Here is a 20,368-nt window from a genome sequence, read left to right as displayed (position 1 = left end):
AGTGCAGTTATCCTATACTATCGTTTGCCCATTAAACTCATTACATTGTGCCGGTGTACCTAATGTTGTGGCCTGTAAGTTCAAAATGCGGAATGTGGGTACGAAGGCAATTTCCCGGCTTTGGAAGTAGATTCAATAGCTCCTGTCACACTGCATGTTAAAGTGCCTTTCTCCTCATTTGCTGCGCTGTGTGAAAGGTACCAACATAGAAAGGGGGGCGCAGAGTCAACCTGCCATTGTGAGGTAGTATCACAAGCCCCTTTCGGACTGTTAAAGCTGTCCTTTTCTTGTGTTCCGGTTTTGTGTTAAAGGTACCAACCAGGCATTTGTCTGTCTTAGGAGGTAGTTACAGAAGCCCCTTTCGCACTACCATTTAAAGCAAGCTTTTTCACAGAATTTTTCTGTCACTGTTGTGTGAAATGTCCCAACCAACATGAAATAGGGGGATGAGAAGCAAGCCCCTTTCACACTGTCAAAACTATCCTTTCCCTGTGTCGCGGTTACCAACGTGGCTATTCCCTCTCTTCGGAGGTAGTTTCAGAAGCCCCTTTCACACTGTGTCACTGTTCTGTGTGAAAGCTACTGTCACGTAATAGTGGGATCAAGCCAACTCAGCGATATCTGATCTTGGGGAAATAATATCAGAAGCTCCTTTCACACTGGCCGTCCAAGCTGGCTGTAGTCAAAGGTCCCGAAGGTTGACGGGAAGGTCGAAATTAACCCGCAATTGGCGGGTTTAAAGGTAGAATAAAAGGTGTAACAGAGACAGGACTGCGGCTGTGTGAAAGGGACGAGCGGACAGCCGGAATGGGGGTGCGAAGTTTAACACCCGACACTCACTTCTCCCGCGCTGTCACACCAGATACTGACGTCATTTATTTCACAGTTACGAGCAAAATCCGGCCTCGGCTGGGTTGTGCGTGTGAGGGGCTGAATATGGTGACATTATAATTTATAGACATTAGTATTGTGTTAGTTGAGGGAGCATCAGACGAGTTGAACGGGTCTAACCCCGGTGCAGAGGACTTCCTCCGGGCCTGACTGTAATACAAATGCAGGGACGGGGAGGAAAAGGTCTTGACGTGCCTGCTGAGGGGCCTCGGAGCAGGACCTACAACAGTATCTAGTCTGAGGGAGACAAAACAGATGGCGCATACGGTGGATATAAAAAGTCTACACACCCCTGTTCAAATGCTAGGTTTTTGGGATATAAAAAAAAATAATGAAAATTTCAAAACTACACACCATTAATAACCTGTACAACTCGGTTGGGGGGAAAAAAAACAAAATATTTGAAAAAGGAAAGTTAAAAGGCGTGAGATGAAGGCAGGGGGTTGATTTTGTGACCTGGTCTGGAGGCTCTTGATGCGACACAGCATGTCCAGGTGTCCCGCGGAGTACTGCTCGATCACGTCCTTCACGTCGTACGGACGCAGCGTCTCCTTGAACTTCTTCTTGGCCACGTGGAAACTCATGATTCTGAACAAAACACACAATTGCATTCAAGCGACAAATGTAGCGTGAAACGAAGCCTGGCGCTAGCACCCGTGTCTCGCGCGAAGATTGCTGGGATAGGCTCCGGCACGCCCGCGACCCGAGTGAGGAGAAGCGGAACGGAAGATGAATGAATGAATGAAAGTTCAATACATTTTAATTTAATTTTCAAAAACTTTTAATAAAAATGTATTGAATTAGTTTTCTTGAAATTTTATGTGCAATACCTTCTAACTGAATCATGATTTTTTTCTTATCTGAATTGTCAATTTTAAAAAAGTAGAATTACTTTGTTAAAATTGGCACTTATTGGTTTGCGTATTTAGTATCCTAATAGAAAATTAAGACTTTTGACTACATTTTTAAATTTTGGTCAATCCATCAACCAAAATCTAATTCAGTTGTTGGATGGATGGAGACTAATTAATAAGAGGCTCTAATTACTGAGATTCATCTTTTGATAGTTCCACTACTATTAAATATATCACCGTAGTCTTAATTATTTCAAGTACATTTCTTGGGGTCTTGCATGGGTGAATAATCACTTTTAATCACTGTTGCTTTTTACAATTTCTAATGTCCAAAAGATCATTGCGGGTGCCAATTTGATATGTTCTTGCATTTATGAATCAAAATGTGCTGCAATGCTTTTGGATTTCAGAGCATGTAAGCTATTTTTCGTTTATATTTCCTTCAGTAATATCATGATAATACTGATAATTTTTGTCATGATAATCATGATGTTCTATTTTCAAGTTGTAGAACCTCTATCGAAGGGTGAGTAGTTTTATGTAAATTTAGCTAGCTTTGTAGTGGTTAACTACATTTTACACTTGTATGCTAGTTATAAATATTCAAAGTGTACAGTAGCCTGTACATTATAGACAACTGTTTGACAATGGACCACATACAGGTAAGTAACCCAAAATCATAAAGCCCCATTCATAGGATAGAGCCTGCGGCGTAATGACTGCAAAAAAACAGAAGAGGGTAGCAGTTTCAAAGCAGAAAAGTTCCTGTTGCTTCTTGTGCTTAACAAAGCAAACATTGTGCGAATGTCAACATCATGAGAGGAAACCAAAGCTCCCTGGTACTCTTGTGTGTGACGTGTTTACCGACTGAATAATATTGACGCGGGTAAGCCGATCTGCGCATTTGCTTCGTTGGCCCCCCCCCCCATTCCTTGTGGGCTCCGTACTTGCCCGCCTTCCCCGCTGAGAGGTGACAGATGAGCCTCTGTTCAAACTGTGCCCACCGGGGGAGAAGCGATGTCGGACCCTCAACCTGACACCCTGGGAAAGCTTGCAGGAGGATGAGGCCTCATGGTGGGGGGGGGGGGATGTGGTGGTGGTACCTCAACAGTCAGACTTGCTCTCAAATCCTACACTAGGACAACCATGGGAAGAATTCTTTGGGCAAGAGGTGGGTCACACCCTGGACTGGTAGCCAGCCAATCCCCAGGGCAGATATAGACAAACGACCTTTCACACTCACATTAAATAACGCAATACTGGACGAATAAATCCACTATGCATCACTATGAGCTTAATTGTTGATTTAAACATGTATTCATTGTGCTTGTGAAAGGAGCTACACGGAGGAGACGCAGATACACCCATGGACTGATTGCTAGCCAATCACAGGGCACATATGGACAAACAACCATTCCCACTAATATAAACTAATGCGATACTGGATGAAGAAATCAAACAATTATCACTACGAGCTTAGTTACAAATATTGTTCTGATGATTTGGGTGGCACGGTGGTTAACCAGTTTGGGTTTTGTGTCACACGATGCAGTTGATGTCGATTCTTAAACGTGTATTCATTGTGTTTGTGAGAGGAGCTACACAAAGCAGAGGCGGGTACACCCTGCGCTGGTCGCCAGCCAATCGCAGGGCACATATTGACAAAACAAGCATTCGCACTAGCATTAAATTGGATATAGGCATTAAATGGAAACTGGGCACTTGGTCCTGCAGTGTTTTGATTCCTAACCATCTCCATGTAGACTACAAATGGCTTAAAATCCAACCCCAAAAGTGTAAAAAAAAATAAAAAAAAATAAAAAAAACAACAACAGCGCAGTGGTGTTACTGTAAGTTGGCTGTTTTCAAAGTATATATTTCATTTTTGCTGGATGCTTTTTTTTTTTTTTTTGTACTCATCTACACAAACTGAGAGGCATCAGAGGCTGCTGCACAATTGTGTTGTGTTGCTTTCCATGAGGCGGACGGGAGTTCTCGAAGGTCTCACCTGACAGCTCTGATGACCGCCTTGAGGGGAGCGGACAGGTCTTCGGCCGTGACGTCGCAGTGGCAGCCTCGCTCGTCCTGGGAATCCTCCGTGGTCATGCCGGCGTCCACTGGAGGACAAAATAAGAACACGGTCTTCCGAGTCTGAACACAAAAACCTGTTTGAGCAATTTATTCAGCATCCTTGATATCCATCTTAATTAAGGTTCATGTAGTAGTACGCTCTTTGTCCTCACTTGTAATACAATTCAGTGCACTATTAGAATGAATTGGGTGCATTCGTAGACCAACTGACTTAAAACTATTATGTTTTTTCACTGCTGTAAGACATTTGTGCACACTGGAAGGACAACTATGGCATACTAGTAGGACCACTACATGTTACTAGTTAAGTGCGATATGTTAAGTAGTGGAATTTCATAATGTTGTGGCGTTATCAACGCAGACTACACATTGTGGGAGCTCAAGGCACACACACACTTCTTGCCGTTGTCACATTTTGGATTTGCAGGAACAGACTACACGATGACACACACACAACACATACAGATTCTTGCCTTTGTAGTATTGTGCAGCTGTCATGCAACGTGTGCAGCGACTCCAAAACATACAGCCCTTTCTTTCTGGTATTGTGGGGCTACACACGCACAAACTCATTCTTGTCTTTGTTGTCTTGTGTGGCAACCAGTACCGACTATCCGGTGAGGGAACCTCACAAAAAAAAAAAACTCATTCAGTGGAGCTCACCGTCCGAAGCTGTGTTGCGCGCCTGGCTCTTGAGCCTGAGCGAGGGTCTGAATCGTGTGCGGTCGTTGAAGCTCCAGCTCTTTTGCACCTTGGCGGGGCTTTGGCCCATCAGCTCGCCACCGCCGCTCGCCGCCTCGTTGCCGGGGGAACACCGCTGGCGGTCGTTGACGGACGCCTGGCGACTTTTCACGGTCTGCCCCCGCGGGCTCGCCATGCGGACCCGCTCTTTGAAGCTCAACTTTTGACTGCGAGGGCGGAGGTTGGCGATGGAATGAGGTGATTTCAGGTGGAGAGAAGAAAATGGACAACGTTATGAAGTGCTCTGGTGTGTCCTTCATACTGAACGTCACCCAGTTGACATGCCCCAAACCAAAGAGAGAGAGCCAGTTTGGCCACCAGGCCCACAACACGCTGCCATCAGACAATAATCTGCACTATAATCTACTTCTCATGACAAGACACTGAATTTGCAGAGTTGTTAAAACTCTTCAGCGCAGGACAGTGATCACACGCAAGACCTTTGACCTTAAAATGGCCAATTCAAAGCACAATGGCAGACTTCCTGTGTATTTTCAGACATCGCTTCATGAGACTTTTGTTTTGGTGGGTCTACTTTTGATAGACGTGCCTACCAAATTTCACATTGCTAAATTAAGCAGGCTTCAGGGGCTGATTTAAAAAAAAAAAAAAAAAATTCCAGTAGGAGAAATTTGGCTTTGAAGGATCCTGTGAAATGGCCTACCTTCCCTAAATCTGGCCAATCCAAACCAAAATGGTAGATTTCCTATCTTTTCTTTCTTTTCAGGCATGGCTTCTTAAGACTTTTTTTGTGGGTGTACTCATGATAAACAGGCCGACCAAATATCATGTTGCTAAGTGAAACTGACTTTAGGGGGCTGAATGTTTTAATATATTCCAGCAGACGTTTGCCTTCGACGGACCTTGTAAAAGTGCCGAAACGACCCTAAAATGGCAGTTTCAGGCCAAAATGGCTGACTTCCTGTGTCATCTCAGCGAAAACCTATTATAGACGTGCTGACTAAATATCATGTTGCTCATTAAAACCGTCTTTGGGGGCTGAATTTTCAAACTATTCCCAGCACTACGGAGACAAACATGAGCGGCAAAAAGCAAGCCAGCCTTACAATCCATGAGACGTTCCAGCTGAAGTCTCACACAAAACGCTGAAAGGCTACAGAAAACACTTTTGGAGGTCTTGGAAAATGCACATGATGCACATGAGAGTCTTCAGCCGACAAGTGCTAAATGCAATTGAATCAAAAAGGACCAGCATGCAATGCAGCAGGGCCAAGGACGGAGAAGAAAAAAGCTAAGATTTGTGCATTATTTGAATTAAATTGATTTTACACACTGGTGTATTAATCATTACGGTCTCATCCAAAAAAATTGATAATTACCATTGCTGTGGCATAAACCTTACATTTGATGCTTTTCTAATACATTAGTTAGGCACTATACAGCTTACCAAGTCAGAGTGCTTGGTCCAAATTTCCCATATAAATTCCCAGTTCAACTAAGAATTCTGCAGGATTTGATGTAAAACAAAAAGTATGTCTTATAGTCCATGCTATGAGTTAGTCATTCCCGCAGTTTGTGGTGCGCTTCACTTAGATTAGTTTAGGGACAGGGCAGCCGGGATGCTGGGAAGTACCTCCTGTATTTCCTAGTATACCTTCGGAAGAACGTCCCGCGACTCTCGCTAGAGCGCATGGGAAGAGGAAGAGGATATTAAAACAGGTGTAGATGGGAATAGAAGTCCCTCAGCCACACACACACAGACACACACACACACACACACACACACACCTACATGCACACGTCTGCCATATTGGTGCTGGGTAAGCACAATAAAGGAACAGAGTCTTGGCGTCATGGGTTGTCGCTGTGATTTGCCGTGTTGGCTTTTGGTGGCCGTGAGGGAAATCTTTTTCCTTTTTTCCTATCCAACGCACGACATGGGGCTCTTTTTTTTTCATAAACATGGCACCCAGTGGCAAGGTGTGAGTTAATTAAACTGTGGCCTCCGCAGGCGCACGACCAACTCGTGCCCCGTCGCACTCATTCCGAGTGTAGCGTTTTAACGTTGTGCTGTAATAAACTGTAATATAGTTACAAAAGCGGACAGAGGTTGTTCAAGGCAAGAGCGTGTTCAATACCAGCTCCCAAGCCAACAGAAATAGAACAATAACTACTAGTAGTGGAAACTTGTAAAAAATAGAGCAGGTAACAGTACTAAAGATGGCTTAATAGTGCTAAACCATTTCGTTAGCCTAATAGCATAATTGCTACCATTACTAAATCAATAGAACAATACCAATGGGCTTGCTAAAAATTGTTTTTTTCTTGTTTTTTAAATTGTTCTTAATGTGACTATTATGCTATTAGGCTAACGATCTCCACATGGCTAATGGCAATCATCTCCACCGTTCGGAACAATGACCAGTTAGGTGCATTGTAACTCCCCACACGTGACACTAGTAACCAATCTTACCGTTCTCTAGGATACCTTCTTCCGATTGGGACTTTTTTTTTTTAATTCCCTAGTTGGAGTTTTTCGAAGTACGAGCCCAAAATTGATGCTCAAAACCAAAATGGACGACTTCCTGTTTAACTCTGGCCAGGGGTCCTTGAATTTTTTTGCTGTGCATTCTGCGACAATAGACAATTCCACCCAATTTCACTTTTATCGGTGAAGCTGGTGTAAGGGGGCTATTTAAAAAAAAACAAAAAACTTTTTGAGAATCCTCTGATCATTAAACTTTGACGCCATGCTCTGCCCACATTGATGGCATAGGGGGGGAAAAAGCTACACAATAAAGCGTCACCCATCTGTTTAGGATACCCCCGTAATTATTATAGCAATTTTAGTGAAAAGTACATTTCGAAAGACTGTGTAGTAACGTATGCCTTTGAAGTTAACATCAACATTAACAACATTAAAGTGACAAGGATATCACGCCAAACAAATCAAAATGGAAGACAGAAAAAGTCAAGCAGCACATCCCCCGATGACGATGCAGACAACAATGTTGTGTTAAATATGGCTAGTTTGAAATAAAAATTTGTGCGGGGCCATAAAGGCCATTCATTTGTCCTTAGAACAGCTCAAATGGCTCAAAAAAAGCTCCCCCAACGACAGTATTTACACTTTGGCGTCTGAAACAAAAGCAAAGCGGCTGTTTATGTGCAAAGGCAGGGAATAATAGCGCTGTTGTAAAAAAGGTGCGTGTAATTACAATGCCGCGAGTGCAAATTGGGCTTTGTGTTCCTAAAAAAGGAAAGCCTAATTCAAACCAGGGATTTATGAGGGCTTGCAATGCTGGATGTGGTTGTGAGCGGGCCTAATTAAATGTCCCGTCGCACTTGAGGATGACACGCACATTTGCTTGTGTTGCTTTACTGAGTGTAAAAAAAAAAAAAAAATGTAAAATTAAAAGTTAAAATGTCTTCAGAAGCTGTTGGCTCGGCTGCCAAATGTTGACAGAGCGCAAAAACTCAATTAGGCTTATTAAACCTTCTGTCGGAAAGCAACTTTCTCCCGCTTTAAACTTGATTTATCTCAGGAGTTGGATTCAATGCCAAATTTCCAATTGGAAACCACAACATACCGTTGTATTTACAACGCCGCTGACTATTATTGGTGCCTTTTGTATATCATTATTTATTCACATATATTTGTCATATCCACTGCTGCTGCCTATTCTTCTACAATTCTACAAAGTAATTATTATTCATGTACAGTTGAGTCGTACATCGCTGCTGACTATTCTTGCTAGCTTATGTTGACATTTGTATATACAGCATAGAATTTATTATTCATGTATATGTGCCAATTACATCTGCATATATAGTACATGTATGCATTAGTCGCGTATAGTTGCCACACACAATGCTGCTGACTATTCCTGCTGACTTTTGTTTACATTCAGGTCTGCAAATGCACTATTATTCCTCCAGCTCTTCTATTCGTTCTTATCATTCACACTCACGCACCGCCTGCTCAACTTCAATTCACCGATCAAACAACCCTTGGAGTCTGAACAAGCGAAAATGCCTGCAAAAATGTCGCCTTGAAAACTGCGTAGTATGTGCGTGTATGTATGTGTGGTACAAACCTGTAAGCGGTCTCGCCCTGCTCTTTCCTTCAAAGGTTAGTGCGACGACAAAGATGAGAAGGAGGAGACAAAGGAGGAGAGAGGTCAGTATTGCAGAGGATTAATACGGGAGAACATCCAAGTAAGTGACAGGCGCGCTCGGGAAGCCTAGCTAGGTAAAGCATGCAAGCTGTAGCCATGCACAAGAAAGAAGATAATGCGAGGTATAAGGAGCTGAATGTGGAACATTTACTGGCTAATACGACAACCACACAAAGTAAAAAAAATAAAAACAAAAAATCTGGCTTGAAGTGTGTTGTGCTTGGCTCGTCATAAGCACACATTTGATTTGATTTGATAAAGTGCGGAGGATATCTTATCCGATAAGTGCAGTACAGTGAACCCCATACAAGTCGCGATTCAACATTCGCTAACTCACCGGTGGTGGGAAGTAATAAAGTTTGCTACGCTACCTCAGTAGATTTTTCAAGTATCTGTACTTTACTTTGTTTTTTTGTTGTTGTTTTGAACCGACAAGCTTCTGGTGTTCAAAAATACTCTATCTGGGGGGCAAAAAACAAAAACATAAAAGTAAGATGTACTTTTTCAGATATTTTTACGTGCTAATTAGATTTTTTTCGGAGTCAGTTATGTATTTTTGGACGAGGGAGCAATTGCATGTAATATTCTTAGCTTTTGAAAAAGGCGTTAAATGGCTTACTGCACTCCAATGGTGCAAATGAATGACGCAATTTTGATTTTAAGAAGTGGAAATACTCTCTGCTGACCATGGAGAAGAATTACATTTTGATTTAAGAAGGTGAAGTTGCCTCTCCTGGCTGTAGCAAAAGTGTACTCCAGAATTGGCCCAAAAGGTGTTTTTTTTTTTTTTTTTTTACAACCTGCTCATTTTGCAAAATGGAAAAATTTAAAACTGTGTATTTTATACTAATGACAAGAACTGTTAGTTAAAAACTATGCAGTAAAAAAAAAGCAAAAAACTAAAGTCTGACAATTATAGATAATATCTGCAGGTGGACAAAAATGGTCACGAACAAGATGAAAAGGCTAGTAAATGTACAAAAAGTGAATCAGTACAGTGAACAACCGCGTATTTTGCCTAATTCAAACATTCCCTGATTTGTTTTTTTTTGGGGGGGGACTATCCTATATAATTTTTTTTTTGGGGGGGGGGGGGGGACTATCCTACATTATTTGCTGAAAATCTCATCTATTTGCTATTCGTGTGCTCAGCCAAAGCAATATAGTGTAAGTATCACTTTTGGTGCCATCAGTCTTTGGGTTGCTACTATATAAATCATAGTGTATTTCAGTCTGCATGTGAAATGTCCGATTCTCTCCCAATGCATCTACTACTTATAGCCTGTGTAGTGTACTTTGCTGTTACAATTTGCCTGTATTTCGCTAACATTTATGATTGACTTACAGCATTGGTTTAAAGCGCTTGTGCGCATATTTGTTTCCCCGTGTTTGATGCCACCTAAGTTTGTGCTAGCATGTTATTTCAGCTGGAATGCTAGCTAATACTATTGGTGAAGGGGGTTTGTTTGTCCGTTATTTATATAACATAGGTTGTGGGCATGATTGTGTACATGCTAGATGCATGGCCTTGGTGCTTTTTGATCTGCTCTGGTTTAAGTGCTTTACCATTTTGTGGCATCTACTGTTCACACAATTCCAACTATTTGCGGACTTTTGCTATTGTAGTATATTTCAATAGTCCCGAAGTCAGAGTTCCTTTGAGAGGGCCAAATGTTTGGAGATCTGTATTCAAGCCAACCATCTTTTCTTTGTAGTTCTACATCATCAAAGGACATCCTTCAACCATTTGTACGTTTATTAGGGTTTTCCTTCTGCGCCCAGACAGTAACAGTAACGTCCCGGTCTGCAAAGAGGACTGTTTTGCATCTTATAAGATAAGGGTACCGGGTGTGAGCTTAGCGAGACTGTGAGGCGCCAGCAGGCGGGTGTGGTTCCAAATATGGTCATGAGGAACGACCATCTTCCAGGTGCACCCAGGGAGGGGCTAATTCCACCCCCAGAGAATTAAACCTTGATAAACTGAGATCCAGGGGTTTTCATGGGCTTTTTCGTTGTCCTGGCTTTGTACGCAGCTTCTATAACACTATGGCTTGTTCAATAAAACAAATTAGCCCAAACGCCAAGTGTCTCGAAGTCTTCATTCATTCCTGCCCAACGGAAGCCGGAGTTCTCCCGAGTGACCTCCGACTCGGAACCACCGGCGAAAAAATCCACCTCACTATTCGCAGCTGTACAATGTATCTGTACTTCCACATAAGTACAGAGTGTGTGTACTTTTGCCACCTCTGGGTGCATCTTAAATTGTGACTGGAGTGAGGGTGCGAGAACGGCGCATGCCTGAGTGTAAAGAGTGAAGAGATTGACGTGCACCACATGACAAAGATAATTGAGGAGGAGGAGAAGGAAATGGAGGCCCGGCCATGTTTGAGTCCGCAAGCGAGGGGCTTGGGGTTTGGGGGAAGGTCCACCTACTTTGCGGGGCTGCAGGTATGCAACGCCTTCAAATGAGGCGTCCAGGTTGCAACGGAAACCGAGTTCTCATCGGCAGCGTAACTACGCCAGACACACTACGTGCAGAGGAGGTGATGAGTTGTGATTGGCAGGTCAAATGTAAACAAGGGGTCGGGGGCGGGGGGGAGGGGAAATCATGGAGGAGTAGTGAGGAGGAACAAAGAGAAAAAGCTTATTAGGGTTTTTTGAAGGAGGGGGGGGCTCTGATGATGCAGTGTGTGTGTGTGTGTGTTCGTCAGAAAGAGGCGGTTGTGCCGGTGGTGGAGGGTGAGGGGGATACATGCCTGAGGGGGGGGAGGGCGCTTTGGTAGTGGTGCCAGGTGGCGTGGAGGTAGGGACGGGCACCGTCAGTGGAGTACAGACGCCAAGCTGCCTGGTGGTGGTGAGGGGGAGGGGTGGGGGGTGGGGGTGACATGTATACACATTTACACACACACACACGACATAAGGGGGAGCAATGGTACAAAGGTGGTGAAGCAAAAGGGAATTGTTGTGTTCTGAATCATTTCCTCATTCTGTACTCCAGTTACTATACAGTGGAGCCCTGCATACTAGCGGTTCGGCACCCGCAGATTTTTTTATATCTATCTATCTATCTATCTATCTATCTATCTATCTATCTATCTATCTATCTATCTATCTATCTATCTATCTATCTATCTATATATATATATATATATATACCTATGTAGTTCACTTAAAATCTCTAGACAGTAGTGATTAGTTAGCAGGGAATGAGCTGAATGATTCCGAACGCAGCTGGTAGACAATCACCTTGATTGAGTGGCATTCAAATTAAGACCCGACGTCTTAATTTGAATGCCCCTCAATGGGACCGAACATCTCCCTTTCCAAGCGACAGCTGGAATGGGACAGGCTACAGCGGTGGTAATGTTGCCGGCCCCCCGCTAGCCAAAACACAACATGGAGATGAGGTGTGTGGTGTGTGTGTGTGAAGTGGAGGTGTGATTCATAGATCATCACATTTTAATCAGGACAATTAAACCTGCTCCCATGGTTGCTTTCACCTGTGAAGGTGGAACTGTTGTCAAGTTACTGGAGAAGAAGAAGGAGGAGGAGGAGGAGGAGGAGGGAGAGGAGGAGGAAGAGGAGCAGGAGAAGAAGGAGGAGGAGGAGGAACATGAGAAGAAGAAGAAGAAGCAGCAACATATGGTGTGATGTGACGCCGCATTGCAGCCTTGAGGTACATCTGTCCAGGTCATGATCGCCATGGAAACGGCTCACGCCATTAATTATCAGACACACGCCCACGCGCAGAACTACACTGATTGGATGAGTGGAGGTGAAAACACACAGTGTGACATCACACACACGCAGCAGGGAATACATGAAAAGGTGGTTTCTGGTCCTCAGAAGCTGCAAGAGAAGGGGGTGCAGTGTGTGTGTGTGTGCGTTTGTGTGCGTGTGTGTGTGTGTGAGTGTTACCTGGATGAGGCTGGCTGCAGGATTCCGTCTCTTTTCAAAGTGCTTTTGCCGATGTTGCTCCTGTACCTTCAGGGCAAAACCTGAACCCAGGATGCCCTAAAAGAAATAAACACACACAATGAGCTGAACTAACAATATACACAAAACGTGTACATTGTGTGTGTGTGTGTGTGTGTGTGTGTGTGTGTGTGTGTGTGCCCGTGTCTCACAGCGGGCAAGGCAAAGAAGGAGATTCCCAGGAGAGCGAAGCCGGCGGACAAAAGCCTCCCGGTCCAAGTCTGCGGCGTCTTGTCGCCGTAGCCGATGGTGGTTAGTGTGATCTGGAAGTTCAAAGGTCACCATGTCCTTAAATGGTCTACTTTATACGACACAAGGTGTGTTTAATGCATTACTGATTACTGGGTGGGATTTGATGTTGGAGAGCAACGGAGGCATAACGGATTTCACTACCTGCCACTGATGTCGCTGAAAACCATCCCACTAACCAACTCACTAACAGCTTAACAAACTAACCAACTTAGTAACCAATCAACCTATTAACCCACTCACTAACAGTGCTGTTAAGAGTCTGTGTGCGTGTGTGTCGGGGGTTCGGCTCGCTCTCTCTCACCGTGCCCCACCACAGAGCGTCGGCATAGGTGGAAAAGTCCTTGTTTTCCTCCTTCTCCACCAGGTAGACCAGGAAGGAGGAGAAGATGAGCACCAGGAAACCGATGTACCATGCCGTCACCAGCTCCTAACAACACAACAAAATACACACTCAGCAAACAACGAATTGATAGGTGTGCAACGCTCGGAAAGAGTTGCACTTTTTAGGAAGCAGTTTTTAGGAAGCAGAGATTGGACTCTATTTTAATTGAGTATCGAAAGACTAGCCAAAGTGCTGCTGCTCGAGGACACACTAGAACCAGATCCACAGTTCCCATGGTACTTGCTTAACTGCTCTGATTAAATTCTTCACCTTATCGAGATGTTTTGTACAATTGTAACTTCCAACAGTGAAAAAAAATCCTCTTAGAATTTGAATTGAGAACTCTCAAGGTGGTCCAGAATGCTGTTGCTCGAGTGCCGACTAGAACCAGGAGAAGACATACACAGAGTTCTTGCTTAACTGCCCTGTCGCCTAATTACACTACAACCCGTACTTTGCTGTGCGCGTAGACGACGGATCCCAGCAGCTTCCAGGTGCCTCCCCGCCGGTCCATCCGCACCATGCGCACGATCTGCAGGAAGCGGAGACTGCGCAGGGCCGAGGCGGCGAAGATGTTGCCCTGGCTGCCGGCGGAAACCACGGCGACGGAGGCGATCAGTACGATGATGTCTGGCGGGAGGTGGGGGAGGTCAGTGGCTTGAAAATGCACATGAGTCAACCCCACACAATGTGTCACCTTCAGAGGTGTTGAGTCAACGCAACATGTTCGTCTTTGTCTTTCTGGATTGCCTTCCAGAGGTCTGCGTGTACGGCTTGATTGATATTTTGTTCCATTCAGCTGAGATGCACGCAAATGTGGTACACACGCGAGTGCATTAAAAGGTACATACGTAAGCATACTGTATATGTAGAAAGTACACAAACAAACACATGCAGTGACACGCAAAAGGGGTTACAGGTACAAACACAAAGTTATACACAAACGGGCATTATAAGTACACAGGCAAGAACATTATAGGTATACACACGAATTCATAAAGATACACAAGCACATTCTAGGTACAGACACAGGTACACACACAAAAGTATAAAGACACACAGGAACATTAAAAGTTCACACAAACATATAGGGGATAGAGGTACACACAAAATGCATAAATGCACACACATAGACACATCCAAGTGCACACACAAGGGTATAGCGGCACAAACAGCACACACAGATATACTCAAAAGAGCATAAAGGTACACACAAGAACATTACAAGTACACACAAAGACACACACAGGTACACACACAAGAGCATAAAGGTGCACACACAAGAAAATTACAAAAAGTACAAACACAGACACAGGTATACACTCAAGGGAATAAAGGTACACCCAAACACACAAAGACATTAAGGTTCACATCAAGAACATCAGAAGCATACACAGACATGAAAGTACACACACAAAGGAATAGACATACAAAAGGTATACACACACACAAATGCATGAAGGTAGACACATGCAGAAACACAAACAAAGGAATATAGATACACTCACACAAGGGCATACAGGTATTTTACATACACAAAAATATTACAAACACAGACACAAGCAGGTCCATTAAATTAAATTAAAGGTCCACACACACACGAGGGCATGATAAATACACAGATAAACACATGCAGGTTCACAAACAAGTACACCACATACAAGTGCATAAAGGTACACACATCCAAGAACATTGCAGGTACAAAAACAAACACTTGCAAGTCTATACACAGAAGAGTAGATGCATATACAAGGGCACAAACTTACACATGTGAGATACACAACACACGGGGACAGAGGTAGACGCACACTGGTACACACATAAAGGTACCCAAAGTAACACACATACACACACAAATGCATAAAGGTACACTAACACAAAATAACATTATAGGTATACACAAAGGGACAATGGTATACTGTACATGCAGGTACACACACACACACACACACACACACGCGCGCACACACTCATTGTGTCTTACCGATGACACAAAATGGCTTCCGGGCAAAGCGGAGGCGTCCTTGCCAGCCTCGGTAGCGACAGCAGCAACCGGCGCTCCATATTCGGATGATGTACTCCAGACCAAACACAACGATCATCACAAACTCCTACAAAGGAACGCACACACACACGCACACGCACACACACACACACACACACACACACACACACACACGCACACCAACAACACTTCTCAGAGTTACGTCATGAAAACAGACATGTTCTTGCTGGTCCATCAATACCTTAAAGCAGTGTTTCCCAACCCCACCAAAACGTCACAAAAAGTATATGGAGGGGTAAACTAAGTTACATTTTTCCCGTGACCACACTTGTAATGTACACTTGTGTCTCAAATCATCTTTTACTGTTGAAATGAATGGAAATGCTATTACTCTATTTCCAGCCTCCCCCCAAGAAATATTTTTTTGTTTGTTTTTAAATAAGAAAAAATAGCACTCCAAATATTGTATTTCATAAAATATATAATAATAACAATTAAATAGAATAAAAAGATTTGAACAGTTTGTGCATCATGACTTAATGCTGCAATCCAAATCATTGTGCTGCTCCTTCTGGTGTGCTCACCTTGCAATAATGCAGTCATGCAGACACGAATGAAGAAGAATAGCACTTCTTCTACTATTACTGTAAGTGACTCAGTGAGCTGCTGTAACATTAGTCATTTCTCAGAGAGGATAAAGAAGGCCTATCTGTCTACATGTGTTGCGCCATCATTTGTGTTTGAATATCCTTTGCTTAAAGGGTTATAACACTGCGACTACCGATGCTAACCGTTAGCATGACAATGGCGTTTTGCATTGTTTGTTAGCATATGCAATTGTCAATTATCAGCTGATTTTTGCTATTTTCGGTCCGGCCTGGTCCTATTATTTTACACTTAAATATCGATGATCTCATCTCAATTAAAAAACAAATTTACTTCTGGGCCTGTTTAGTTGAACACAAAGCTATTAGTTTATTCTCTTGTATGAATGGCAACAGGTGGATACACAGTTTGATTGTGCCTTCTGCCATCTGTTGGATGAACATTTAATTGTTGAGGCAGAGATAGATGAACAAAGCTACATTATTTGTAGTAAATAAACAATAATTTCCCGGCCAATTAAGTGAAAGGGGATATTTATCCTGCGGCTTAAAATGCAACTCTTTCTAATGATACCAAAAGACCTTTACCCTTTCAGCCACGCATGGTTCATCAGTCAAGAATGCACACACACGCACAACTAAATTGCAGATAATTGCGTGTGTGTGTGTGTGTGTGCGTGTATGTGTGTGTGTGTGTGTGTGAGTGTCCTACCAGAATGAGAAGACAGTGCGAGGAGAATTCCTGGTGAGCAGGAATGGTGGAAAACACGGACAGGACCAGGCATCCAAACACCAGGATGAATCTGGGGAGACAAACACACCATTGCTTAATTTAAGTTTCTCGCTCAGACAGTTTTGTTTTGCACCTCCCGTAGTTCAAAGCGCATACTCACAAGCTCTAGATACGGCGCCACATGAGGAAAGTCAACAAAAATAAAATGGAGCAATGAAGGTATTGTAATGACCTGCTATGTGGTCAAGGAGAGTCACAGTCAGCCGTTTGCTGAATGAGACACACGGTCAAACGCAAAAATACAAAATGAGAACATTCGCTGCCGTGCACGTTTACGTTCGTCATCTGGAATCCAACCGCTGACTGCCACCGACGAAAATATTCGTCAAGGGTGTTTTTCAGCGGGAGGAGAGGAGAGGAGGAGGAGGAGAGTCTTCTCTTTCATTTGGTAGGAGCTTATATTGTCGCAGAACACAATATTCTATAAATCTGGAAAGATCAGTAAAAACACTCTAAATCGGCCGGCAACATAGGGAAGTCTGCTTTTAAATAACCATTGTAGTATACAAAAGCACAATCAGTGCTGTCTACTTACAATTTGATCGCAATACTTTGTGACTCTTCAGAGCGCTCTTGTGACTGGTTCTCCAAAAAGCAACTAGCGAGTTTAATTCCCGACAAGAAACAGACAACATGAGTAGAATTATTTTCACAAAGTGTGGGAATCTTTTAATATTCGTGCGTGTGGTGTGTGTAATGCAAGTGTCATTTTATTTTTCTTTAAGGGTGTGAGGGGGGGAAAAAAAATATTAAAATTGGAAATCATATTTTTGTGAAAAATAGAAAAAATAGATTTTATTTCAAGGCCATTTCGCCCCCAGCCCTGTGCACACATTTATCTAATTTAGATGAGACACACGCACATCTTTGACTGCAGGAAAAACACTTTGTAAGGGTGTAAAGAGTGTTAAGAGCTTTCCTACACACTCAATAAATCATGTGCGTGTATGTGTGTGTGTGTGTGTGTGTGTGTGTGTGAAAATGAGGAATGCAAGAGGTCACCGTTTTCCACACATTATCATCGCGGTGTAGCGTACGCGTACGTATGTGCCGCCGTGTGAGCGTGCCAAGCATGCAGAGCTTTTCAATCAAGGCGGCGGAGAGCGAGCGAATGGAAAGAAAGAATTAAAAAAAAGATGCAAGGAAGGAGGAGGAAGACAAAGCAGTGCCAGATGAGCCACTCGCTTTGAACCATCCATCCATTTTCTGAGCCGCTTCTCCTCACTCGGGTCGCGGGCGTGGTGGAGTTTATCCCAGCTATCATCGGGCAGGAGGCGGGGTACACCCTGAACTGGTTGCCAGCCAATCGCAGGGCACATACAAACAAACAACCAGTCGCACTCACATTCACACCTACGGGCAATTTAGAGTCTTCAATGAACCTACCATGCATGTTTTTGGGATGTGGGAGGAAACCGGAGTGCCCGGAGAAAACCCACGCAGGCATGGGAAGAACATACAAACTCCACATAGGCAGGGCCTGGGATTGAACTCCGGTCCGCAGGACTGTGAGGCCGACGCTCTAACAGGTCGGCCACCGTGCCTGCTTTGAACCATAATTAAAAAAAAGATCACTTGAAAATGTGGTCAAATATTAAAAGGCTAATTTCTCACATCAACTACAAGAGAAAATTGGACTTTTAAGTGAATTTAATGCTGAGATCAACAGTTTGAGCTGAATGGAAGCAGCAGAAAGCACTTAGGATAATAAGGATGAACAAAAGGTAAATAAAGGGGCAATGGATAAAAAGATGAAAACATATGAACAGAAGATAAAAAATTACAAACAACTCAAGAGGAGATGGCAAAAATATGAACAAAGGGTGACAACAGATGAAGAAAATACACAAAACAAACAAATAAAAAACCTGAAAAAAGAATACACAAGCAACATTACCCAGCTGAACAAAGTTCGAACAAGATGAATAAGTGAGGAACATGAACAGTTTAGATAATAAAAAGCATGAAAGCAGAATCACAAAACTAAAGATGAAGACAAAACAAACAAAGATAACAAAAAGAGAATAATGAAGAATACGTGAACAACGTCAATAAAAAAAGCAAACAAAAATAAGGAAAACATGAACAAAGATCACAAACAGTCAACAATGATGAATAAAACATGAACAATGTTGACAAAAAAATAAACAAAATGTGGATGTTATTTTTCTTTACTTTTTGTTATCTATGTTGAGGTTGTATTATTTGTTTCTCATCTTTTTGTACTTTGTCCTATCTTGGTTCATGTTTTCGTCATCATTATGCGCCTTTATTTAGTTGTTGTTCACTTGGTACATTTTCATCATGTTAGTTTACTTATTGTTATCTTTGTTCATGTTTTGTTGATCTTCGCTGACTTTTTGTTGATCTTTGTACATCTTTCCTTTTTGTTGATCTTTGGTCAAGGTGCCTTCATTTTTGTTTTCTTTTTGTTATCATTGTTCATGTTTTCTTTATCATTGCTTTTTATCTTCATGTTTTCTTCATCTTGATATACTTTTTATCTTCCTTCATGTTTTCTTTATCTTTGTTTACAATTTTGTTATCAACTTTTCTTAATTTTTGTTTCCATTTGTTATCTTGGTTCATGTTTTCTTCATGGCGGTTTACTTTTTTAATCATTGTTAGTTTTCTTTACCTTTGATTACTTGCTGTTATCTGCATTTATTTTTTTTCATTATACAAGTTTACTTTTTGTTATCTTTGTTCATGTTTTCTTTATTTTTGTTATCTTTAGTCCTGTTTTGAGTCACTGATGGTGGAGTGGTGCACTCGTCTGACTTTGGTGCGGGCAGGGTGGGTTCAGTTCCCACTCAGCGACGGTGTGAATGTGAGTGCGAATGGTTGTCCGTGTCTATATGTGCCCTGCGACTGACTGGCGACCAGTTCAGGGTGTAGTCCGCTTTTCGCCCGAAATCAGCTGGGATAGGCTCCAGCGTCCCGTGACCCTAACTGGGATAAGCGGTGTTGAAAATGGATGGATGAATGGTCTTGTTTTCTTCCGCTTTGGTTATCATTTTACATCTTTATTTATCTTATTTTATCTTTGTTCACATTGTCTTCATTTTACATCTTTATTTACTTTTTGTTATCTTGGTTCATGTTTCCTGGTTGTTTCGCCGTTTTTATTGACTCGTCATCTTGGCTCATGTTTTCATTTTTATTCATCCACCCATTCATCCATCCATTTTCTGAGCCGCTTATCCTCACTATGTGACCTGCGATTGCCAGCCAATCGCAGGTCACATAGAAACAAACAACAATTGCACTCACATTCACACCTACGGGCAATTTAGAATTGTCAATTAACCTAGCACGCATGTTTTCGGAGTACCCGGAGAAAACCCACGCAGGCACGGGGAGAACATGCAAACTCCACACAGGCGGGGCCGGGGATTGAACCCCGGTCCTCAAAACTGTGAGACAGACGCTCTAACCAATCGTCCACCGTGCCGCCATTTTTATTCATTTCATCGTTATTATTTATTAGTCATTTATTGGTTTACGTTTTGTTATCTTGGTTTACAGTTTCTTCATTTTTGTTCATTTTGTTATGGTTGTTAATTTTATTTTCATCTTCAATTACTTTGATGAACGGGAAACTAACTAACATTCCAAAAGTATGGAAAAATGGATATGT

General features: G+C 42.7%; 1 protein-coding gene across 1 annotated transcript in view; it reads right to left on the bottom strand.

The window, feature by feature from the left end:
- LOC133409989 (potassium voltage-gated channel subfamily KQT member 2-like) overlaps positions 1-20,368 on the bottom strand; it is a 57,251-nt gene that overhangs the window by 6,563 nt on the left and 30,320 nt on the right. Inside the window, exons 2-13 of the mRNA XM_061690661.1 lie at positions 16,648-16,738; positions 15,310-15,436; positions 13,780-13,955; positions 13,245-13,370; positions 12,844-12,954; positions 12,635-12,730; positions 11,473-11,561; positions 4,500-4,744; positions 3,754-3,862; positions 1,348-1,479; positions 1,003-1,128; positions 351-366 (exon numbers count right to left, since the gene is read on the bottom strand). Of these exons, the coding sequence (XP_061546645.1) occupies positions 351-366; positions 1,003-1,128; positions 1,348-1,479; positions 3,754-3,862; positions 4,500-4,744; positions 11,473-11,561; positions 12,635-12,730; positions 12,844-12,954; positions 13,245-13,370; positions 13,780-13,955; positions 15,310-15,436; positions 16,648-16,738 (1,444 nt within the window). The remainder of the gene's footprint in view (positions 1-350; positions 367-1,002; positions 1,129-1,347; positions 1,480-3,753; positions 3,863-4,499; positions 4,745-11,472; positions 11,562-12,634; positions 12,731-12,843; positions 12,955-13,244; positions 13,371-13,779; positions 13,956-15,309; positions 15,437-16,647; positions 16,739-20,368) is intronic.

Source organism: Phycodurus eques, chromosome 11 (genome assembly GCF_024500275.1).
Source record: "Phycodurus eques isolate BA_2022a chromosome 11, UOR_Pequ_1.1, whole genome shotgun sequence".
Taxonomy (NCBI): domain Eukaryota; kingdom Metazoa; phylum Chordata; class Actinopteri; order Syngnathiformes; family Syngnathidae; genus Phycodurus; species Phycodurus eques.
This window is presented reverse-complemented; position numbering and strand designations above follow the sequence as displayed.